This window comes from Equus przewalskii, chromosome 5, assembly GCF_037783145.1.
Source record: "Equus przewalskii isolate Varuska chromosome 5, EquPr2, whole genome shotgun sequence".
Lineage (NCBI taxonomy): Eukaryota > Metazoa > Chordata > Mammalia > Perissodactyla > Equidae > Equus > Equus przewalskii.
The window spans coordinates 32,039,276-32,061,397 of NC_091835.1; the positions used below are offsets into that span (position 1 = coordinate 32,039,276).

Genomic DNA, 22,122 nt, shown 5'->3' on the forward strand with positions numbered 1-22,122 from the left:
CAGTTAGTCCTTGGTCTGCCGGTGGACAGTCTGGATGGGATTTTCTGGCCTCAGCTCCTCATCTGGCAGATAGGTATAACTGCCTGCCTTTTCGCAGCGAGGAAGTGGCTTTACTGGGAAGGTAATGAGGCGTACGCATTTGGACCCCTTGCTTGCGTGGGCCCCTGCAAAGTCCCTAAACTTTTTATTTCTAATTTAAATTTGTAAAATAATTTTATTGAAATCCAGTCACCATACAATAAACTCTACAGATTTGAAGTGGACAGTTTGGTAAGTTCTGACACGTCTACACCTGTGAAGCCATCACCACCTTCGAGAGAGCGAACATAGCCATCTTAACTGAAAATGATTTTCACCTAATTGTGTATTTGTATTTTTAATTCTTTTTCTCAAAGAAAGCGTCTCCATTTTTAGATGCTTTAGGCTCCACAGAAATCTGGATTTGCTTCTGTATAGGGAGGCTCACGTGAGACCAGAGAAAGAAGCACTTTGAAATTTAGGTTGGACTAATCAAACGTAGAAGGCCATTTGCCTTTGTTTAACTTGCACCCTCCCTCTGAAGTGAGAGCAGTTTATGGGACAGCTGACAGCTTCTTAGCATCGTTCCCTTGTCATTTGTTTAACAAATCTTCGTCTAGAGGCTGCTGTGTCAGGGAGTTTCTAGGTGTTAGGGATACATAAGTGAGTAATCCGACGAAACTCCGTGTTCTCAGGAACTTTCCTCTTGATGGGAGGTGGGGGAAGGACGGTGCTCGAGGTAAGGGAGTAGATCACGTGGTGTGTTGGAAGGTGCTGTGGAGAAGACAGAGGTACAGCCGTCCAGGTGGGTAGGTGACCTCAGCTTTCAGTGGTGTGTTCAGGGCAGACATCCCCGAAAATGGCATCTGAGCAGAGAGGCCATCAGGGTGTGAAGGTGAGGGAGTGGGCTGCGCGGGTCTCTGAGGCAGAGAACAGGATGCACAGGGGCCCTGATGTGGACACGTTCCAGGAACAGCCAGAGACCCGATGGCAGGTGGTACGAGATCAGAGAGGGGCCGAGCCAGGACTGCGGTGGACAGATGCTCTGGGGGCTTCCAGACCATTCTAGGAACTTGGACACTTTCAGGCTGAGGGGTTGGAGGGTATTTGAGTTTCAGCAGGATCACTGTGGCTGCTGTGTTGAGAACAGACGGGAGCAGGGAATCCAGGTAGACGGCCCTTGTCATAATCCAGGCCAGAGAGGATGGAAGCTTGGACCACGGAGGGCAAGGTAGTGAGAAGTGGCTGGATTCCAGTGTAGTTTGAAGGTAGAGTCATCGGCTTTTGCAGACAGACTCATTCGTTCATGACAAATAGGTGCCAGGGACTAGAGATGCAGACCTGAATAGAGAGGTGGGCCGTTCCTCTGAGATGCTGAGGATCTAACAGGAAAAGATGCAGAACGAGGAGCTACTACCTGTGTGCGCGGTGTAGGCTAGAGGAGCAGCACCAGAACCCTCTCCCAGGTGGTCTCTGAGGCCCCTCCAGACTCTTGTCCCCTGCCTTCCGCACTCCCCAGCTTTCCCACCACCAACGCCGAGACTCCCCAGCTCATCCTTCTCACTACCGCATCCACCAGCACTGTAGTCAGCCTCCTGGCCCTGAGGAACCTCCCCTCCTCCCTCACCCTGCTCCTTGCCCCAGCCTGGTCTCTGAACTAGACCACTTACATGGGCCTGGAATGTGTTCATTCATAGAAAAGAAGCTGAGCCACAGCAAGCTGGCATTCAGTCAAAGGTAAGGTCTGTTTCCAAAGACTGTTAAAACTTGGTTGGAAAAATGTGAATGAAAAACCTTAAAAGGGCCTAAATTTAAGAGGAGAAGGTTGGGTGAGGGTCCTTAAAGGAAAGTGACTTGCCAGGATCCTATAGCTCGTTTGTGGAGCTGCTGGGCTAGGGCCTGGCTCCCCAACTCTCAGTTCTGTGACCCGTTTTCAGTCACCACTGTGATGACTTAGACTCTCTTGACAGTGAAAACAGCCTTTCGTAGCTGCAGCATGAGTGCCTCTAGTTAGACATAGGGTAGGACTGTGGAACGTTCATTGGACTGCCAAAGGAGCCTGTGGAGTGCCTTTCCCTGGAAAGCTTTGAGAAGAGACTTCCTGCTGGATTGCGCTTTTAGGTTCAGACCAGCCCATAGATGTTGTCCTCAGGGTCGAATCCTCCCTCCTTCCTTCCCCTGACACAGCCAGGCCAGTGCTCCCAGGCCAGCGAGTCTTTCTAGCAGACGAGACCTCTTGAGGGTGGCCTCTTTAATTCAGCCTTGGCAGCAGGGAAAGGTCAGCTGGGGGGCCAGCTTGGCCTTGCTATGCTCTCTGGTTACAACCCCGGTGACAGACATCCCACACGGCTCACCTCCCCCGTGTATCAGCAGCTTCCTCACTCAGAGCCACAGCCCTCTGGGCTCAGCAAGGCCCAGCAGGACAGGGCAGGCTGGTGGCTGTGCCCTCTGGCCCCAGAGGGGAGCGAAGAAGTGACAGGTCCCGCTCAAACCCTCTCGCCCTCTCTCTCCCCAACCCAGTGTCCTTCTTTATGGTCTGATGCCACCCAGTTGTCAAGATCTATCTGAGGGCTCACTGACCACACAGTCTGGACTGACCCCCCCCCATCCCCTGAGCACACTGCATGTTCCCTGTCCTTGGCAGGCGCTGGGGCCATTCTGTGGGCACACGCCTCTCCTCACTTAGGTGGTGAGCTCTTTGAAAACAGGCAACCTCTTTTCATAATCTCATTTACAGTAATAGGGGACATGGGTGGCTCCATACAGTTTTCCAGCATCTTTCAGATGCAGCATCAGCCTCTAGGAGGCTGGCCCGTGGGGAGCCCTCAGCATTATCTATTGACGATCTAGTCAGAGCCGTGAAGCTGGGGATGTGGTCGCCTGGGTTTTCTGTATCTGAGTCAAGGAGCTCAGGAACCCTCTCTGGGGACCCTCAGTGTCTCGGCCGTTACATCCCCCATGCCCGCTGCTGCCCACAGACAGGATAAGACATCTTGTCTGGTCCTGCTCATTTATGGAGGGGAGGGGAGGCCGCGGTCCAGGCCTTTCCCTGCAGCCCTCCCACGTGTGCAGAGGCCCCAGGAGAAGGCGGGAGCAGAGAGGCCGTTGTCAGGCTGCTGGGGGGCGGAGATGAGGTGGCCAGCATGAGGCAAAGAGGGAGGCTCGGAAGCTTCCCCGGGCTATGCATAGGCTGGAGGCCCACAGCCCTGTCACTTCCTAGTTCTCAGGTTACCAGTCCCCCAGTGAGGCCTCAGCTTCCTCTTGCTGCTGGGAGATGCCTGGGATCCAAGGAGGGCAGGAGGGAACCTGCAGAACCCTCACCCCCAAGTGCCTACTCAAGGTGGGCCGAGGGGAAGGGAAGGGACCACTCAGACCCTCCCATCTGCCTGCCATTTGTTACTCTCTCCCACTGAGGCTGTCGGTGTCTCTGCAGGTCGCAATGAGCTGATCGCCCGCTACATCAAGCTCCGGACAGGGAAGACCCGCACCAGGAAGCAGGTGGGCCCTGGGAGATGGGCCTGGGTCCCAGGTGCAGGTACCCAGCACCAGCCTGTTCCTGAGGTGGGCCAGGCCCTCCGCTCACTGGGGCCAGCGGTTGTCTCTTTTTGGTGTGCCACCGACAGTTTAATTTCCCTGTGGTCCCTGCTGCCACCACCTGGGAGGAAATCCTTCACCATGCTGGGGAATCAGCAGCCTCCTCCCCATCCTTCTCCAGGACACCTGAAGAACAGAGAGCAATGCCCCGATGCTGCACTTTATTTATTGCCAAACTCTGGATTAGCTGGAGAAGGCAGCACTGAGGGCCCATCGTTACCGACCCTCTCATTCATTCAGTCAGTCAGTCAATCAGTCCACGGATGGGGAGGGCTGGGGGTCAGGCCAGGATGGGGAGCACAGGCTGTCTGGGAGGTAGGGACAAGAGCCCTCTCTTCCTGCCACAGGTCTCCAGCCACATCCAGGTGCTGGCTCGTCGCAAAGCCCGCGAGATCCAGGCCAAGCTAAAGGTAAGGCTGATAGTAGCAGTGGGAGGGAGGACCTAGGGTCCAGGTGGGGCCAGCTTCCCAGAAGTGAGGGCTCTCTTTCCAGCAGGAAAAGTCTTCCCTTTGGGTTTAGGGGCTGGCTGCTTGTGTGCGGGTCAGCACGCTGCTTGGTGTTGAGGCGACTGGGGTTCAGCCTGTAACCTCTCCCGTCTGCATGGGGAAGAACACTTGACCTCAGAGCCATGTGTGGACCACCAGGCTCCACAGCATCCTGAGGGCCACAGGTCAGTCTCCTGTTGTGCCTCATCCCCCAGGGGCAGTGCCCTGCCCGGATCATAGTGGGATCGCCCTCCAGACCCCATTCCTCAAGGATCTCCTTGAGCTGCTGGCCCTCTCTGGAGCCCCACCAACCCCTTAGTGCCATCAGCCAGAGCCTGTGGGCTGGCTGGGCGTGGGAGGCACTGCTGTGGGGTGGGGCTGGATGCTGTTGCTGGAGCTGGTGGAATTCTCTCCCACGCCCTGCTCTCTGGGACTGGCGGTTCCTTCCCCTCCCTGGATCAGCCCCACCTTGCAGGGTTGTCTGCTGACAGGTGACTGCTCTGTGCAGGGCCAGCTGCTGACAGGATTCCCCTGGGGGTGACCCTGCTCCCCACAGCACTCAGGCCTCTTGTGCCCTGGTGCCTCTCGGTGAAACCTAGGAGAGAGCGAGCGCCCCCTCGCGGAGGTGTTCATAGCAGAGCCTGCCCAGTTACTTGGTAGGAAGAGCTAACATTGAGGGGCGTTAGACTAAGACCAGCAGTTTACAAAGTTTTTTTAAGGCAGCAGAATCTCCTTTTATTCTTTTCCCAAACAAAATATTAACCCAGTATGTTATCAAAGGAGCTACTCTGGGCAGATCTAGGTTGATGAGGAACGTTCCAGAGACACTGTCCTCCTCTTCACCTCTCATGCTCCATGGCTCTGGAACCCAGAAGTACCTCAGAACGCAGTTTAAAAGCCCTGGACTCGATGACCTCCAAGGCCCTGTCTGGCCCCAGTAGTCCATGCTCTTGACACTGGAGGCTCTGAACGAGTGGGTGGAAACAGGCAGGAAGCCACTCCCCACTGCCCACTCAGCTCCATTCCTCTTGCCATCAGCCCAGCTGTCCCATGCCCCTCACAGCTGTGGCCCAGCACCTAGCTCCTTTGTCCCTGGGCCAGCTGGCTAGGCCTCAGCTGTTGATCCCTCCCTCTCAGGTTGGCAAATATACCCCCGGACACCCAGGTCCTAGAGTCCAGCTTGTTCTTTGTTTCCCCTTTCTGGGCTGCCTCTGACTCAGTGGGACCCCAGCAGGGGACTGTGTTCTGTTTAGAACCCTCTAGGGGAACTTTGAATTCCCCGGAGGCCCAGCTGTCCAGCCCACATTTGCTGCAAGGGATTGCACCTGTCCTGTCCACAGGCTCTACCTTGGGGCCTGGGACAGCCTTCAGTGGATCGCTGGACAGACATTAAGGGGAGCTGTGAGCCCCATAAATACTATGCACATTTCCATGTCTGTGCACTTTCCTGGGGAGATTGGTCTGAGGGTTTTGTCATATTCCCAGAGGGGTCTGGGGCCCAGTGTAATTAAGCTCCCTGGTGGATGGCAAGATAAGGTAGCAGCCCTCGGGGTCTCGGGGCTTGGTCTAGCCTGGTCTGCCCTTGTGCTGTGGGAACTTGGGCCAGTCATTAACGCTCCTCAACCTCCATTCTCTTTCCCCATTTGTAAAAGGACAGAATTAAGCAAGGTGGTATCTGAGGTCCCCTTCAACTCCAAAATTCAGTGACTCCCTGGCTCTGTAGCCTGGCGCTGATGTAACTCCCCATAATGTCGCTCCCACTCCCCCTGGTTCCTGTCCCAACCCGCTGAGGACGTGGTTTCCTGAGCTCTGGTTGTTTGTTTAGATCAGCTTTCTGGGAAGGGACGCAAGTTGCCGACACTGAGCGGATGGAGCTCTCCCGCCTCGTAGCGCAGTGCTCATCCCGGGGGTCTGCAGGCTTTCTGGGGGTACGGCCTGCTACACCGTTCCTCTCCTCCTGGAGGGAGAGGGCCTGGGCGAGTTGGGCTTTTCCCTCCTGAAACTGCAGGTGTCCTTGGGGAGAGGCACACCTAATGCCGATCAGCTCCCCCTGGTCATCAGAGAGCCTTTGAGAGCAAGGCCCGACTGAGTTTGGCCCCCAAAGGACAGCAGGTTGAGCATGACCCCACCACTCAGGATGTTCTCCCATGCCCTCTGTGGTGTACGCTGGGTGCTGTCTGATCCCGACGTAACCCCACTCCCTGGTTTGCTCGGCCCCCCTGGGCCTGCAGAGGCCCAGTGAAGAGTTGGTCTGCCAACCTGGACCAAGCTCGAAGGGCCAACCATCACTGGTGACTGTCAGCACCCTAGTCACGTAAATTCTCTGAGCCGCAGTTTCTTCATCTTAAAAGGGGGATCCTGTGGTCCTGCCACCCTCACAGAGTACCATGATATTCAGCATCAAAGTGACATGGTGTTCTTTACCTTCTGTGGACTGTCTCATGCCACATGAGTGTAAATGGCCCCTGAGAGGCCCAGTTGGGTCCTGGCTCTACAACCACATAGCTGGTGGACACCTGAACCCTTCAGAACCTGACCCCTCGGTGACCCCTCCCTCTGGGCTGCCAGGGGGCCGAGTGAAATCCGTGTGCAGAAGTGCCTGGGAGCTGCAGGGACCCGTGTCAGTTCTCAGCCTGCCCACCATTCAGGACAGGTCTGATCCACCAAGTCAACTAGTAAATAATGGTTAATGTGTTTTTCCATTTAAAAATATTCGTCATAAAGATACAGAATTTCTAATCAGAGCTCCTGGTTGACATAGTCCAACCTTTTAGCCCCAGTAAAGCTACACACAGAATAATACTTGCTGTTCCAGTCTGTATGTGTGGTCTTATTTTGGACAAAGACACAATTCCCAGGAGGTTTTTTTTTGTTTTTTTTTTTTAAAGATTTTATTTTTCCTTTTTCTCCCCAAAGCCCCCCGGTACATAGTTGTATATTCTTTGTTGTGGGTCCTTCTAGTTGTGGCATGTGGGATGCTGCCTCAGCGTGGTCTGATGAGCAGTGCCATGTCCGCGCCCAGGATTCGAACCAACGAAACACTGGGCCGCCTGCAGCGGAGTGCACGAACTTAACCACTCGGCCACGGGGCCAGCCCCTCCCAGGAGGTTTTTTGAACTATAGAAATGTTGTCTCATCAGTTTGAAGACCTTTGGGATTAGGGACCTCAAGATGGGAGCCAGCGGCTCATACAACTATAGAAATTAATATTATCAGTGTCCTGAATGCCTCTTCGTTCACAGCCTGTGCAGGGTGAACCCGTCGGGGTCTTTGTAACCACAGAGGGCAGCAGCTGGTATTTACATTGTGACAGGTAGAAGGTAGGGGTGCCCTGGGTGCCCTCAGTGCAGGGGGAGACCCAGAGGGCAGGATGGAGACGGGGGGCTACAGGAGACCCTCCGTGCCTCCACACAGTCCCTTGCCCGAGGACGACTCCTCCCGCCCGTTCGAGGAAGGACCCAACAGATACTCATGCGTCATCTGCCATGAGCCAGGTGCCATGTGGAGGTGAGCGAGGACTAAAGATCCCTGTTCCCAAGGTGTCCCCGTGGTTTGTGCACCGAGATAGGGTCTGGCGGATGGTCTCCAGATCTCCTGACGCTCCAATAAAATAGGCGGGGCGAGTGTTCATGCGCCTGTGACAGATGAGGGACTGGTCAGAGAAACCAAGGGACTTGCTCAAAGTCACAAAACAGGTGAAGCTGCTGCAAGGACGGAAGCCTGGTCCAGGGCTCTGGCCACTGGCAGTGGGACAGCTTCCCTGACCACAAGCACAGACCCCGCCTCGCCGAAGTGTGCCATAGTGACCACTGCTGAGGTCCTCCCTTCCGATGTCTTCCCCCAGGATCAGGCAGCTAAGGACAAGGCCCTGCAGAGCATGGCTACCATGTCGTCCGCCCAGATCATCTCCGCCACAGCCTTCCACAGTAAAATGGCCCTCACACGGGGCCCAGGCTACCCAGCAGTCTCAGGGGTAAGTGGGGCTGCCTGGAGCCAGGGGCCACACCAGCCCTCTCCTTCTCACTCCTCCCCCTTCTGAAGAGCCAGAAGCAAGCACTGGCCACACCAACTTTCTCTCCCTTGGGTCCTCTCAGGCCAGGGGAGCCAGGGGGAAGGAGGGACCAAGGACCCAGGGGCCATGCTGAGTCACGGCTCAGCCAGTACTGGAGCACCTTCCTGGGGGCTTTGGCAGTAGCACAGCAGGCCTTTCACGAGGGGCAGAGCTGCCCTATCGGCTGACCGACCATAGCTCCACAGAGGTGGCCCAATTTGCAGATGAGGAGGCTGAAGTCCCGGGGTGGGGGCTGGAACCGAGGCTCTGGTGCAGCACCAGCATGTCCCCGAGTCGTCCTCCGCCACCCGGCCGCGTTCCTGCTCCTCCCTCAGGCTCAGCACCGCTCTCCTTCCAGGGTGAGGGCTGACCTCCAGGAACAAACTCTTGTTCGAATTTAAAATTTCTCAGCCTGAGAACTGGGCTCTGGGCCATGGCCAGGTTAGTCACACTCTCAGAATGGTCCAGAAGGGCTCCTCCTCTCCAGGGCTGTGTCCTCACAGGGTTTTCTTGGCTGTAGGGACTGAATGGATCTTCAGGATGTACCTCCTGCACTGTCTTGAAACGTGGGGAAGGGGCAGTGACAGGCTCTGTGCTTGGTGAGCCTCTTGTCCAGCATTTTTCAAAGTGTGTTCCAGAGACCACTAGTCCATCTGGATGTTGAATAGATGTGACACACAGTGATTCTATGCATAAGTGAGTTTGGGACCCTTAGAACTGAGTGGGTTTCTTGACTCAGGGACTGTTGGGAGCTTACGTGCTGCTGTGCCCTGTGGATCTCTAAGGGAGGAATAGGGTGAACTGTGTTTACCACACCTGCTGTTTCTCCCGTGGGGCGCATTGTCGACAGAGCATCCGGAGACTAGAGTTCCTTGAGACATGCCCTGGGGCGCTGCTCAGGCCTGTGGAGACAGTAGTGTTACCTTTCTCCCTGCCAGCCACTGGGTCCATGCTCACCCTTGCCTTCCAGTGGAGGCCCTGCTCTGCCCTTCCCCACAGCACGGGCCCACGTGCACACAGGCTGTGCTGACTCTGTGCCTTTTGCTTCCTCAGTTTTGGCAAGGAGCTTTGCCGGGCCAAGCTGGAACATCCCACGAGTGAGTACGGCCTGGTTTCTGCTACCTTATGCTCCCTGAACTGAACTTGAGCCATGAACTCATGCGGTTGAGCCTGGCCCCTGAGGTGGGACAGGCACAGTCTGAGGTCAGCCTTTCAGGATGGCCTCGTGCTTAGGGATCGGGCTTTCTTGCTCTTGGGCTCAGCTCAGTCTGCCGTGTGGGCACCCTGGGGTGGCATTTGCTGAAACTCCAGTCTGTCCAGGGTGTCTCAGGGCCAGAGCTTGACTCAAGGGAACGAGGCTGGGAACCAGACCTCCGGCTGGCCTTGGAGGGGGGAAAGGGGGAGGGGGGATTTTCTCAACAGCTATGCTGCTTCTGTGGATCAGCCACAAAACCTGAGGGAGTCGGCAGGGGAGGGAGTGAGAGGCCAAAGGCCACTGATGGCCAGACCACCAGGGCCTCCAGCACAGAGAGCCTTGGCCATCACTGAAGGTTCCGGGGCTGCAGCCTGCCCCAAGGCTTACACCTCCTCCCTCCTGTCTCCCGCAGTGTGAAGCCTTTCTCTCAACAGACCTACCCTGTCCAGCCTTCTCTGCCTCTGCCAGGTGGGTCAGCAGTGCAGGGCTCCCTCGTACCTCTCAGCTCTTGCCCCTTCTCAGAGGCCATCCCGTCGTGTGCTCAGATGGACAGCCGGTCTCTTGGCTCCACCGTTCTCCTCCCCCTGGCATGCCCTTGGGGCGCCTCTTCTCCCCAGCACTCAGGGCTGGCACTCAGGGTTGCACACAGGTCAAAGGGCAGGGCCTATGCTGTGTGTGTGTGCCTGTGCACTTGGGCTGCTTCGCTGCCTCCGTCTTAGTGGTGTTATAATCCTCTCCATCAAGTTGGGAGGTCTGAGGAGAGCACGGCTTTCCAGCCTGGATCCCCTCCCTAGCAGAGGGGACCCTCCTGGGAAGTGGCCTCGAGCTGGCGGGGGCAGATGAGGTTTGGTCCGCGCGGCCAGCACGGGAGCCCCACCCTCTCACTGCCCTGGTGACCAGCTGTCCTTGCCTCTTTCTCCTTAGGATCCCCCACCACCTTCCATTCTGCAGGGCAAGACAGGAGCCTCACCTTAACCACCTTAGGTGGCTTGGGAATGGCTCCCTGCCTGCATCCTGAACTGGCGTCTCCTGCTCTCAGAGCAGCCCTGCTCGCCTCCTGGGTTGCTGATGGCTGCCCCCCCCAGCCCCGTGCAGTCCCCCCTCATCTGTCTCCTCCTCTCACTGTCCCCACTGTCTCTGCCCTCCTGCTCTTGCCTGGTGACAACAGCAGGCTCTTAACCAGCCCGTCTCCAGCCTGGTTTCCCTCACTTCCGCCCTGTAATTCACCCAAGTGATCTCTTGAAAGGATCCGTCTTGCTGTGCTGCCTCTAGGCATAAAATCCTTTCTTGGCTCCCTGGTGCCTTCAGGATACAGTCTCTGTGGTAGTCTGGCGTGTGGGCCCTCCTGGTAACCTCAGCTTTCTCTCCTCTCCCTTCCTCCCTCCATCCCCCACCGCTCGGGTTAGGCGCCCTGCTTTGGGCCCTCCCCAGAGCTCTGGGCACCTCTGTCTGCCCCTGGGCAGGTGTGTCCTCATCTGTGTGTGGGGCTGTGTCTGACTGATGTCTGTGTCTTCCGTGTGTTGGACCGCATCCGCTCTGCAGCACTTCTCAGAAAGCGGTGCTGGAACACGTGCATGAGCCGCTCACCTGGTGCGTCCCGCGTGGTCCTGCCCCTGCCCCTCTGACCGTGTCTCCTCCGTCCCTTTCCTCTGCGTGCTCCTGAGTGACCTGCCTCAGCACACGGGGCCTCCGTTCACCCAGCTCCCAGCCTGGCGTCGCCTGCCGCGTGGCTCTCTCACACCCTTGTCTCCCTGCCTGTGCCTCCTGTGTCCCCTCTTCACGGCACGGCTTAGGTTCAGGCCTTCTTCAGTTTTCCACCAGGAAAGCCCTCCCAGTGGCTCCCGTCTCCTTGACCCTGCCCGGTCCTTCCTCCATGCTGGAACAGGACCTTTCAGAAACGCACGTCGGATTTCACTGCCTGCTGAAAATCCTCCAGTCCCTCGGAACCCTCAGGCTGAAACTCTCAGTCTCTTTAGTCTTGTCCCCCGCCCCTGGCACAAACCCCCCCTTCTCTCCAGTTCCACCGAAGAGGGAACTTACACACCCACTGTGCTTCCACGGCCCCCACACCTTTGCCCCTGCTGTGCCCTCTGCTTGGAGTGCCCCTTCCCGTCCTCACCTGCTGCCTCCTGCTTGAACTTCATCACTTCTTTCAAGCATCACCTTCTTGGGAGACCTTTCCTGACCACCACAGAGGTGGGCTTAGAGCCCCTCTTCAGTGCCTTATCCATTTTTATCATGTTCACTGCATCATGTTAGTGAATCTGTACCAAGAGCCTGTTCTGGGGTCTGCAAACACAGCTGGGACCCAAACAGAGAATTTCCTGCTCCCATGGGGCTTATGTCATCCTAGTAATTGATTGTCTGGTTGTCTTCCCACTGGACCAGAGGCTCCTAGAGGGCAAGAACCTGGCAGTGCCTGCTCTGGGAGCCCTCCGTCCAGCAGGCCTCCCATCTCCCTTGAGTATGGTTCTGTGTGGGGGCCTGAGGGGACTGAGTCGTCCCCAGCTAAGCCCTCCCCACCGGGGGCTCCTGGACACACCAGTGCTTTGCACTCCCCTTGACCACCCCTGCTGGGAGGCCCGTTCAAGGGAGATAGGAGACCCCCTAGCCAGCACAGGGTCTCACTGGTGGGCCTGGGGCCTGGCAGAGGGTGTTGGCAGGGTGGCTGTGTGTGCACAGGCTCCCATGTGCCTCTTCCGCTGCTATGTGCAGGGTTTGAGTCTCCTGCAGGACCTGCCCCATCGCCCTCAGCACCCCCTGCTCCCCCGTGGCAGGGCCGCAGCGTGGCCAGCTCCAAGCTCTGGATGTTGGAGTTCTCTGCCTTCCTGGAGCAGCAGCAAGACCCTGATACGGTAGGTCCTGGCCTGCCTGGCCGGCTCGCCTGCCCTCTCATTCCCGGAGGCTCTGGTCCTTTTCCCCCTGCCTCTGGCTTTCTCACCTTGCCCCCTGCCCCACTCCACTTTAGAGCTTAATCTAGGTTCCCTGTTCACAGTCTTCCCTTTCATTGACCCTTCCTCAGCTTGTCCTTTCATTCCTTCCTCCCCCTCCCTCTTCTCTCCTCTCTTTACCTTCCCTCTCTTGCTGGTGCGGTTTATTGCTCCCATCTCAGGTCTCAGGCCCACTCCCTCCCTGACCTGCGTTCTCCCTCCATGTTCCCTTCCCTGCTGGCCCAGGCACCTCTCGGTCCAGAGTCGCTCCTCCCAGCCCCACCCTGGCCGTTCTATTCTTCCCCCGTGGCTCTGAGCAGCCTCCCATGTCTGATCCACATCCTCTGGGTCACCAGTAGAGAGCCGCAGCTCCACCCCACCCTGACCCCTTCAATGTCCCACGTCCTGGGTGACCAGTGTCACCTGCAAAGGTCAGAGTAGCACCTGAGGAAGCTGGGCTGACAGGATGCCGGAGGCGGGAGGACTTCACAGACCAGTTCACTTGGACATTTGCAGACTTGATTTTGAGCTGAGGAACCCATGAGTCAGACAGGCTCTTACTCAGAAGCCCAGTGTACAACCACAGAAGCAGAATTCCTTTGATTTAGCGAGGTGCGTGTGAGGGGCACAGAGGCCCCCCGTCTCCTGTCTCCAAGGGTGGAGCACGATGTGGACATCTCGGTCAGTGGTCTTCCATCACCCTTGAGATAACAGAGGCCCAGAGACATTCACTGGCACGGCCAGGACTGAGTAACACAGATGACAACCTGATTTGTTGGGTACCTGCTGGGAGCCATGCCCTGACCAGGGGCTTTATACCCATTAATTTTGCTTTACATTCCATCCTTTCACTGTCTCCATTTTTACCAGTGGGGAAACTGAGGCCCAGAGCCAGGTGAAGTGACTTGCTCCAGGTCATGAGGCTGGGATCTGCGCTCTGGTCTGTCTGTCCGCCCGCCTCCCTGCCTCCTGCGTCCCTCAGACCAGCCTTCTCTCCACAGTACAACAAACACCTTTTCGTGCACATCGGCCAGTCAAGCCCAAGCTACAGTGACCCCTACCTCGAAGCTGTGGACATCCGCCAGATCTATGACAAGTTCCCAGAGAAAAAGGGCGGACTCAAGGAGCTCTTTGAACGGGGACCTTCCAATGCCTTTTTTCTGGTGAAGTTCTGGGTAAGCCCTTCGACGAACTCTCCCTTCCCCGCTAGTATGTCGACGGCAGTGAGGAGAGACGGGGGAGAGTGGCGTAAGGTGCCCTTGCCATGGGTAGAAGCCTGGGGAGGGCAGGACGAGCGAGAAGGGGAGGAGCGAGCACAAAGTGGCCCAACAGTGTTGGGAGCTGAGACAAGGAGTGGGGCCCGTGGGGCCTTAGAGCTGGGCTCATAGAAGGAGGCACTTTTCTGACAGGTGGTAATGACAGCCATGCCTGGGCGAGAACTTCGGCCTTAAGGGGGCTATATATAGTACTGGAAAAGGATGTGCAGGAGACACTGAAGATAGCTGACGATCCAACATGGACCCCCTAGGCCCCCGAGTCTTTGAGTGGCAAGTCCTGAATTGGTTGTGGGGCCTGGAGCCAGGGTAGCCGGTCCTCAAAAACTTACTTCCAAGGACAGGGCTTGGAGAAGTGGACTGTAGGGTTAGGATAGGTCACTCCAAAGGAAACATCTGCCCAACTTCTCCAACAGCTCAGCCCATAGACTTGGCTTTGGCTGCCCTCCCCACCTCACCCCCCCCCCACCGACAGGTGCTATGTGGGCAGAGCCCCTCCTTTCAAAACGTCTCCTCCAAGACCAGGAGGCCTGGTTCCTCTCTGGGAGCTTACCTTCCTGGGGCCCAGTGCGCACAGGAAAGGGATGCAGGGAAGACAGTCCAAAGGGTGAGGAAGTGCAGGAAATCCTTCTAGCTGGGTGATGGGAACCTTTGAATAATTTCAGAGCATGGACACTGGGCCCGAGGGACCCTGCCCACAGTCCTCTTCCCAGTGCCTGGCAGTTCTGGTAATGCCCAGGAGACAGCTCAGAGAGCTTACGCTTTTTTTACTCCCAGACCACTTTGATTATCTGGAAGCTTTACTTTTCCTAGAAATAGGCATATTCACCCAAAAGCTTGTATAGAATTCCAGGTGGCTTACAGGCCCTTGCTTAGGAACTCCTAGCCTAGCTGTCATCCACAGCCAAACCCATGGGGCCGGCTCTCTCCCGAAGAGGCAAGAGCCGGAACTGAAAACTCAGGACCCTGATCTGGAAGATGCTTAGTATCTGCTCTCTGCAAGACAGCTGGGTGGGCAAGTGGGATGGAAGTTGGACCTGGGCTTTAGGGATGGGCAAAAATCTATTAGGCAGAGACGGAGAAAGGCAGTTACAGCCTGGGGGAAGCATGAGGAAGTGGGCTCCAGAGGGAAAGTCATGGGTAAAGGTATGTGAGAGGGAATAATAGAAAATAAAACTGCAAAGGTCAATTAGGTCCTAGAAGGTCCTGATCATACAAAAGTCTGGGTTTTAATCTATGCTGGGATGAAAAATAAGTAGTAGTTTTTTTTTAGTTTATCTCATTTTTAAATCAGTGCATGCTTAGAGTTAATTATTAATTATTACTAAGAGGCTTATAGTGAAAAGCATCAGATTCTTGTCCCACTGCTTCTCATCCCCAATCCCGATCCCCAGAGGCACTTGCTGTGACTTTTCACTGTTTATTCTGGGCTTTTTCTCCTTGGTTCCAAATAATATGCTTGTACTGCTATACCTTCATATCACAACTAAGACATTATGTATATTCCATTATGGTAGAAAAAAATTAGCTATGTTATACCACTTTTCTCCTCATCATCCCAGTATTGTCATATCCAGTAAGTTATATAATTTAGTCAAAGCAATAAAATCTTTTGACAATGTAGATTGACCCCAAAAAGCCAAGAAGAATATTATAGTTACATTTCATTTCTTGTACAACTTTTTGTTTTTCCTACAAATAAATGGCTTTCTCATTTGCACATTTTTAAATAAACCTCTCTTGTGCGTTATTAAAATTTTACAGATTCCTCCATTATAACCACCACATAAAATTTTAAAAAATTGTTTTTCTCCAAATGCTCAAGCCTATCAGATAATTTATCAGTTCCCCTTTCTCCTGGAGCTCTTCCTCCTGGATGCCCCTGTTCTGCTCCAGTCTGAACTGGTTTTCCTCCAGGCCTGTTCTCAGGGGTCATTAGGAGACTCCCTTCTACTGCTCTCCTGAATTGAATCTACAGTTCCCTGGATCTCATGTTTCCCTCTGTTTTGGTGTCCCCCCTCATTCAAAGGGAACACATTCTCTAGTACCTTCCTAAGAAAAGATGCATGGTAGATAAATGTTCTAAGTCTTTGCCGTTTTGAAATTTCTCTTTTTTTGTACTTGATTGATAGTTTGCCTGGGCATAGAGTCTAGATCACAAATGATTTTCCCAGAAGTGATTTTTAAGACTCGTTCTTTAATGCGTTGCTCCATTGTCTGCCAACGCTAGTAGACTGATACATTCTAATCGCTTCTCCTTTGTTACGTGACTTGGTGTGTTTTTTGTCTCTCAGAGTTTTGTATTTCCTCTCTATCCCCGTGTTCTTAAATTTCACATGGATGAGCTCTGGGGTATGTGGTTTTTCACTTCCTATTTTTGAGCCAGGCACTTCGTAGGCACTTTTAATCGTGAGATTAGTAACTCTCAATTTGGGGAAATTTACTTGTGTTATTTCTTTGATAATTTCTTTCCCTCTGTTTTCTCTGTGTTCTTTTCCAGGAACCCCTCTTAGTCTGATGTTGGATCTCCAGGACTTATCCTCTATGATTTTTCCCATTTCCCTGTTTATTTCCCAGTTCATTTTCTTGGAGATTTCCTTAGCTTTATCTTCTAATTCTTCTGAATTAGTTAAGAGTATATCTGAGTGCATACTACGTAAAATCCAAAGCAGTAGTGGCATAAATAAATAGTTTGTTTTTCTTTCATGTAAAGTCAGTCTGGAGGTAGACTGCCCAGGGCTGGTCCAGCAGCTCCGTGAACTCACCAGGGACCTGACCCCTCTCTGACTATTTGCCGTTCTCAGTGTGTGGCTTTTGTCCTCATGGTCATGGCTGCTGGAGTTCCAGCCATCATATCCATATTCCTGGCATCAGGAAGGAAGAAACCAACTTAGCTCCCTATAAGGAACCTTCCTGGAAGTCCCACACAACACTTAATTAGTTGGATGGTTGCACCTGGCTGCAAAGGAGCCAGGAAAATGTACACTTTTAGTTGAGTAAATTGCCATTCTGAACAGAATCGGGGTTCTATTACTGTAGCAGATGGACAGGACTTTCAGTTGCTGGTGTGTCAGAATTCAGTTGACGGCATTTTTCTTTCTTAGTGGTTCATAAAACCTTGGTACATTGTACAGTTAATGGCGAATTAGATTAATGGAATGTGGTGGCATTCTTTGCCCCCACCTTCTATCAAATATTTAATTTTGACTGTGAAACTTTTAATTTTTAAGAGCTTCTGCTTGTTCTTTGATTGCATCCTGATCTTGTTTTATGACTACAGTTTTTCTCTTATCTTTCTGGGGATATGGAGTAAGAGTTATTTTTTAAGTTTTCTTCTCCCTTTGTTTTTATTTCCTTTTAATCCTTTTTTTCTGTCTGTTTTGGTTGCTATCTTTTAAGTTGGAAGGTTTTCTCAAATATCTATAGTACTTGGCCATAGTTTTTCAGTCTGTGTTTTTTTAATAGCTTTATTGCCATATAGTTCACTTACATACAATTCACCTGCTTGAAGTGTAAAATTCAGTTTTTTAGTGTATTTGCAGAGTTGTGCAACCAATTAATTTTTGAGCATTTTTATCACCCCCCAAAATAAACCCTTTAGCCCTCACCCCCTACCTCTCCTCCCCCAGCCATAGGCAACCACTAATCTACTTTTTGTCCCTGTAGATTTGCCTTTTCTGGGTATCCTATATAAAAGGAATTATACAACATGTGGTCTGTTGTGTCTGGCTTCTTTCACTTAACGTAATGTTTTCAAGGTTCGGCCCTATAGTGGCGTGTATCAGTAGTTCCTTCCTTTTTCTGGCTGAATATTACTCCATTGTACTTATATACCACATTTTGTTTATCCATTCAGCAGTTCATGGGCATTTGGGTGGTTTCCAGCTTCAGCTATTATGAGTAATGCTGCTGTGAACATTCCTGTACAAATTTTGGTGTGGACATATGTTTTCATTTCTCTTGTGTATATGCTCAGGTGCGGAATTGCTGGGAAATATGGTAACTCTTTGTTTACCTTTTTGAGGAACTGCCAGACTGTGTTCCAAAGTGGCTGCCCCGTTTTACATTTCCACCAGCGGCATACAAGGTCCCAGTTTCTCCACGTCCTCACCAGCACTGGTCTCCTGTAGTTATGACCGTCCTCCTGGGTGTGAGGCGACAGCTCGTTGTGGTTTGGCTCTGCATTTCCATGACGATTAGTGATCTTGAGCATCTTTTCATGTGCTTATTGGTCATTCATGTACCTTCTTTGGAGACATGTCTCTTCAGCGCCCTTGCCCAGTTTTTTTTTTTTTAACTTTTTATTAAGATTATGATAGTTTACAACCTTGTGAAATTTCGGTTGTACATTATTGTTTGTCAGTCATGTTGTAGGTGCACCCCTTCACCCTTTGTGCCCACCCCAACCCCTCACTTGCCCATTTTTAAATTGGGTTGTGTTTTTACTGACTTGTGAGTTCTTATGTATTATGAATAGAAGTCAGATATATGATTTGCAGATATTGTCTCCCATTCTGTCAGCTCTCTTTTCACATTCTTGATAGTGTTGTTTGAAGTACAAGTTTTTCATTTTGATGAAGTCCAGTCTCTTCTTTCCTTTGTTGTTTGTGCCATTTGTCCGTGTTTCATAGTGACCGGGAGCTCTGTGCACAGTGTGGGACTCACCCCCTGGTGGGCTTCACTGTCGGGTGATTGGGGTGGGAACCACCTGTTTTATTGGGAAAACCGATAAATGTTGTGTTTACTAGACCTTTTTTTCTGAGGTGGTTCAGTTTCTCTAGAGAAGATGCCTCATTTCCTCCTGGAGGGTTTGTGCCTGGTCACTAGCATTCTAGGAGAGGGTGAAGCCATCCAGCCATTTCTTAGGTGAGTTTCACCGAATTCCCCTGTTTTCACCCCTGTCTCGTAGCCCTCTTCAAACATGCCGGGTGTCCCTGAACCCCGACACCCTCCTGTTTAATTTCTGGGGAAGATAATCCCTTGCCCCTTTGCCAAAGGTGGGAGAGGTCGGCCTGGAGGCTGACCACAACGTACAGTCTTTCGGTCAGTTCCTTGTGTCATATCTGGAGCCTCCCCAGCCCACCGTCCTGGTCCCTCTAGTCCCGAGCTGTGCAGGGCTTCTCAAGTCCATCAGACGCGTCTGCTCTGCAGCCCTCCGAACGTACTTTTAGGTTGCAATTCCTTTTGCTTCCTTCGCCCCACAGAATCCCTCCCAGCTCTGTTCAGTCTGCAGTCGCCCTGAATTTATTGAACTCTCTTGTCATTTTGGTCTTTCCTCCGTTTCCTTCACCTTTGTGGTGCAGCACATCTTGAAAGTTGTTTGCTGTCATTCTAGCTGGCTTTCTGGAAGGGGAAAAATTAACTTGTATGGTCAGGCTCCCATTTTAACCAGATGTCCAGGAACATAGGCTTTAACCTGTGTTTCCCTCCGGGGATTGGTAGTCGTTGTTTGGACTGCTGGGTTGAGAAGGATCTAGAGGGAGAAAGTGCTGGATTGACTGGGAATGTCTGCCACAGGTGTAGCTGGGGACGATAATGGCACGCTTACTGCGCATGTGCCATCCCTTCTCTGTAGGTAGTGGGGAACATTTTTTGAACAGGGCATGACATGGCCAGAGCTGCGCATAGTCGGGTGAGGCAGCCAGTAGGGAACGGCCATGATGCAGGTTGAGTAGGAGGCGGGCGCCAGCCTCTTCAGGACCTGGCTGGCGGGGCTGGCTTTCAAGTGGGATGCACGGCAGGATGCCGTTCTCCTGTTTTTCAGGAAGGGCTTAAACCATCTCACCTCCCTTTCTCATCTCCCTACTCTCCCTTCCAGCCCTGGACGTGGGAATTGGAGCCAAGAGGCTTTGCTGTGGGCAGCCACTTAGCGCTGTCACTGCACAGGCAGCAGTGGCAGCTCCTGTTTCCTGCTGTGTGTCTGGGAGGCTGCGGGCCTTTCCTCTGTGGAAGCCTCCGCCCTCTCGAGTGCTGCTTCCGCGCTCCCCAAACCCGTCCAGGCTTAGCCCTGACCTGGAAGAAGGAGCTTGGGTGAGGTGGTCTGTGGCTCTCCCAGCCCTGGCTCAGCTACCCCGAGGGTGCATTTTAGAGTCAAAAGGGAGGCCTGGTTGGCAGGAGGCATTTGTCTCCCCCTGAAGCAGGGAGGTGGCATCTTTGGGGCCCTTTTCACCACCTCCTGCCTTCTTTTAGTTGGAGATAATATTCTGTATTCTTCTAGACACCATCCAGATGAGGACCATCCTAGGCCCCTCATTTCACAAATTGGGGGAAACTGAGGCATGGAGTAAGTAAGGGCGTGGCTTTGAGACACCAAGCCAGGGTGAGCCTCTTTCCTGTGCTCGTTCTTGCTCCATGCATGCTGGAGGTGGAAGATCATACCTCATAGCAGGCCCTGTTCATCACTTCGCACATGTTAGCAGGCTTCATCCTTGCTATCCCCAGGGGCAGGTGCAGTTGGCAGGCTCATCCCATAGAGGGGAGACAGGCACAGAGAGGTGCCAGGGTCACCCAGGTCACAGTGGCAGAAGCAGGCTTCAGACCAGGCAGGCTGTCTCCAGGGGGTGTGCTTGGAACCATCACACAAGCTGTCCTTCCTTGCAGAGTACCTGGGTGCCCCCCCTGCTCCTGCCGGAGGAAGGACTGGTTTCTCACAGAGGAGCCCAGGCCCCCAAGGAACGGCAGACAGCGGGAGCACAGAGAGGGCAGTCGTGACTCTGTGCAGGCACTGGGAGTCGGGCAGTTGGGCTTCTTGGGTTTTGTAGAGCCCACACGGCCTTTGTGCTCCGGCCATGGACTGTGCCCACAGCCTGTGCCACGTGGACCCAGCCCCTGCGTGGCCTTGTCTTCCAGGAGCTCATGTTCCAAGTGGGAGAATCCAGAATGGATCCGGGGTCCTGGGGCAGTAACCACTGTGCAAGGGAGGGTGGTGGGCTGCAGGCGAGGCCCTCGCAGTGCGTCGGGCGAGCGAGCGTCAGGGCGAGCGACGGCGGCAGTGGGCCCCAGCTGGGAGGTGGGGGCTCTCGGCTTGATTCTGCCACTCTAAACAGTGTCCTGAGCAAAGCTCATCTTTTCTGTCTGAAAAGCAGCAGTGTGTTGTTGAGGGTCTGCAGAGGGCTGTGTCTCTGAGCCCCCGTGTGTGGGGTCAGCTGGCAGTGAAGGGAGGCTGTGTCCCTGCCTCCTCCCCATCCCTTCCCTGAGCCCCACGAGCCAGCCCTCTCTGAAGGCCACAGGCTGAGGCAGCGAGGACGGGTGAAACCAGAGATGGGGCGTGTTGTGGCCAGGCCGCCTTGGCAGTCATCTGGTCCGTCCTCCTCCTGTGTGGGAGGGCAGAGACACCAGGAAAGAACAAATCTGTGATGTGGGGAACAGAAGTGCTCTTGTTTGCTAACCAGGAGACTTGGTCGTCCGTGGGCTCCTCCCCGGCAGCTCCAGCATCCTCAGCCACTGGAACCCTCTTCTCCTGCGTCCTGGCCTGGCCACGCCCTCCCCTGCCTAGGCTGGTGTGAGAGTGACCACACACAATTAGGAAGGTGAGCTGCCCAGGCTGGGAAACAGTGCCACCTCCCCCAGCCTTCCTTTCTTTTCCTGCCCAGCAGGTTTCTCAGCTGGCACCCAGGCCTTGAACACACGTGCTGAGGTGTTGATCAAGGGCCCACTTGGAGTGGGAGGAGGACTTTGATGTCCCCAACCCAACCTCCTAAGTCCCCCTCCCACTGAAGTTCCTGTCCTTACTGATGGGATTGCAGTAATTCCTAGGCTCACAGACCACCAGGACAAATCGTTTGCAGCTGGAAATGGCCTCTGAGTGTGGGGTTGACTTGTGAGGGTGTGCCGTCTCAGATGTGGATGCATTTTGCGAGGTCTCGTGCAGGGGCTGAGAAGCTGAAGCCCACCAGCCTCCCCCAGAACCTTAGACCAGCAGAGGTACCCCTGTCCTTGGGGCCGGGGAGAGGTGGGGGACGCTCTTGAACACTGCTGGCCATTAACAACAGTCTGCAAAGTGAACACACTGGGCAGCGCTGAGCTAAGGCCATGGAGGGAGGAGAGTACCCCAGACTGCCCTCCCATCCCAGCCTGCCATTCCCTTTTGGGCCCTGACATTTCTCCCAGGCACATACCAGCACATGACAATGAATCTGGGCCCCTCCAGCCCCCACACCCGGACTGCGGCTGTCCCGGCTCATCTGTCAGTCACCCGATCCCACACACCTGTTCCAGGCACAGCCTGTGAGCTGCCCACCCGCACCATGGCTATGAATAGGGTGGAGGGAGGGAAGCAAGGGGGCATTCAGAGGGCAGGAGGGTAAGTGGTGGGGGGCACCCGTCAGGGTAATATGGGGGGCAGCTTTCCTCTTGGGCTGAGAAAGCAGAGAAGCAAGCTCGTTTGGGGGAGATGCTTAGAGTGGGGGATACAAGGGCAGACAGGAAATGCCTGAGCATAGCTGCGGGAGAAGGGGGTGGGGTTGTGACGAGAAGGATGGGGCACTGAGGACAAGGGAGGCGCTCTGGGGTGCGTTGTCTGCGTCACTGGCCTGCGTCTCGTGGGTCTGTGCAGCATAACTAACCGCAGGGCAGG

The 22,122-nt window shown here is 54.0% G+C and overlaps 1 protein-coding gene across 6 annotated transcripts in view; it reads left to right on the forward strand.

Annotated features, from left to right (window-relative positions):
- The window catches only part of TEAD4 (TEA domain transcription factor 4), a 66,548-nt gene that overhangs the window by 35,161 nt on the left and 9,265 nt on the right, over positions 1–22,122 (forward strand). For all 6 annotated transcript variants that reach the window (XM_070620501.1, XM_070620504.1, XM_070620503.1 and 3 more), the window contains 7 exons: positions 3,452–3,516; positions 3,960–4,022; positions 7,942–8,070; positions 9,202–9,245; positions 9,756–9,811; positions 12,059–12,198; positions 13,275–13,448. In XM_070620501.1, coding sequence (XP_070476602.1) covers positions 3,452–3,516; positions 3,960–4,022; positions 7,942–8,070; positions 9,202–9,245; positions 9,756–9,811; positions 12,059–12,198; positions 13,275–13,448 — 671 coding nt within the window. The remainder of the gene's footprint in view (positions 1–3,451; positions 3,517–3,959; positions 4,023–7,941; positions 8,071–9,201; positions 9,246–9,755; positions 9,812–12,058; positions 12,199–13,274; positions 13,449–22,122) is intronic.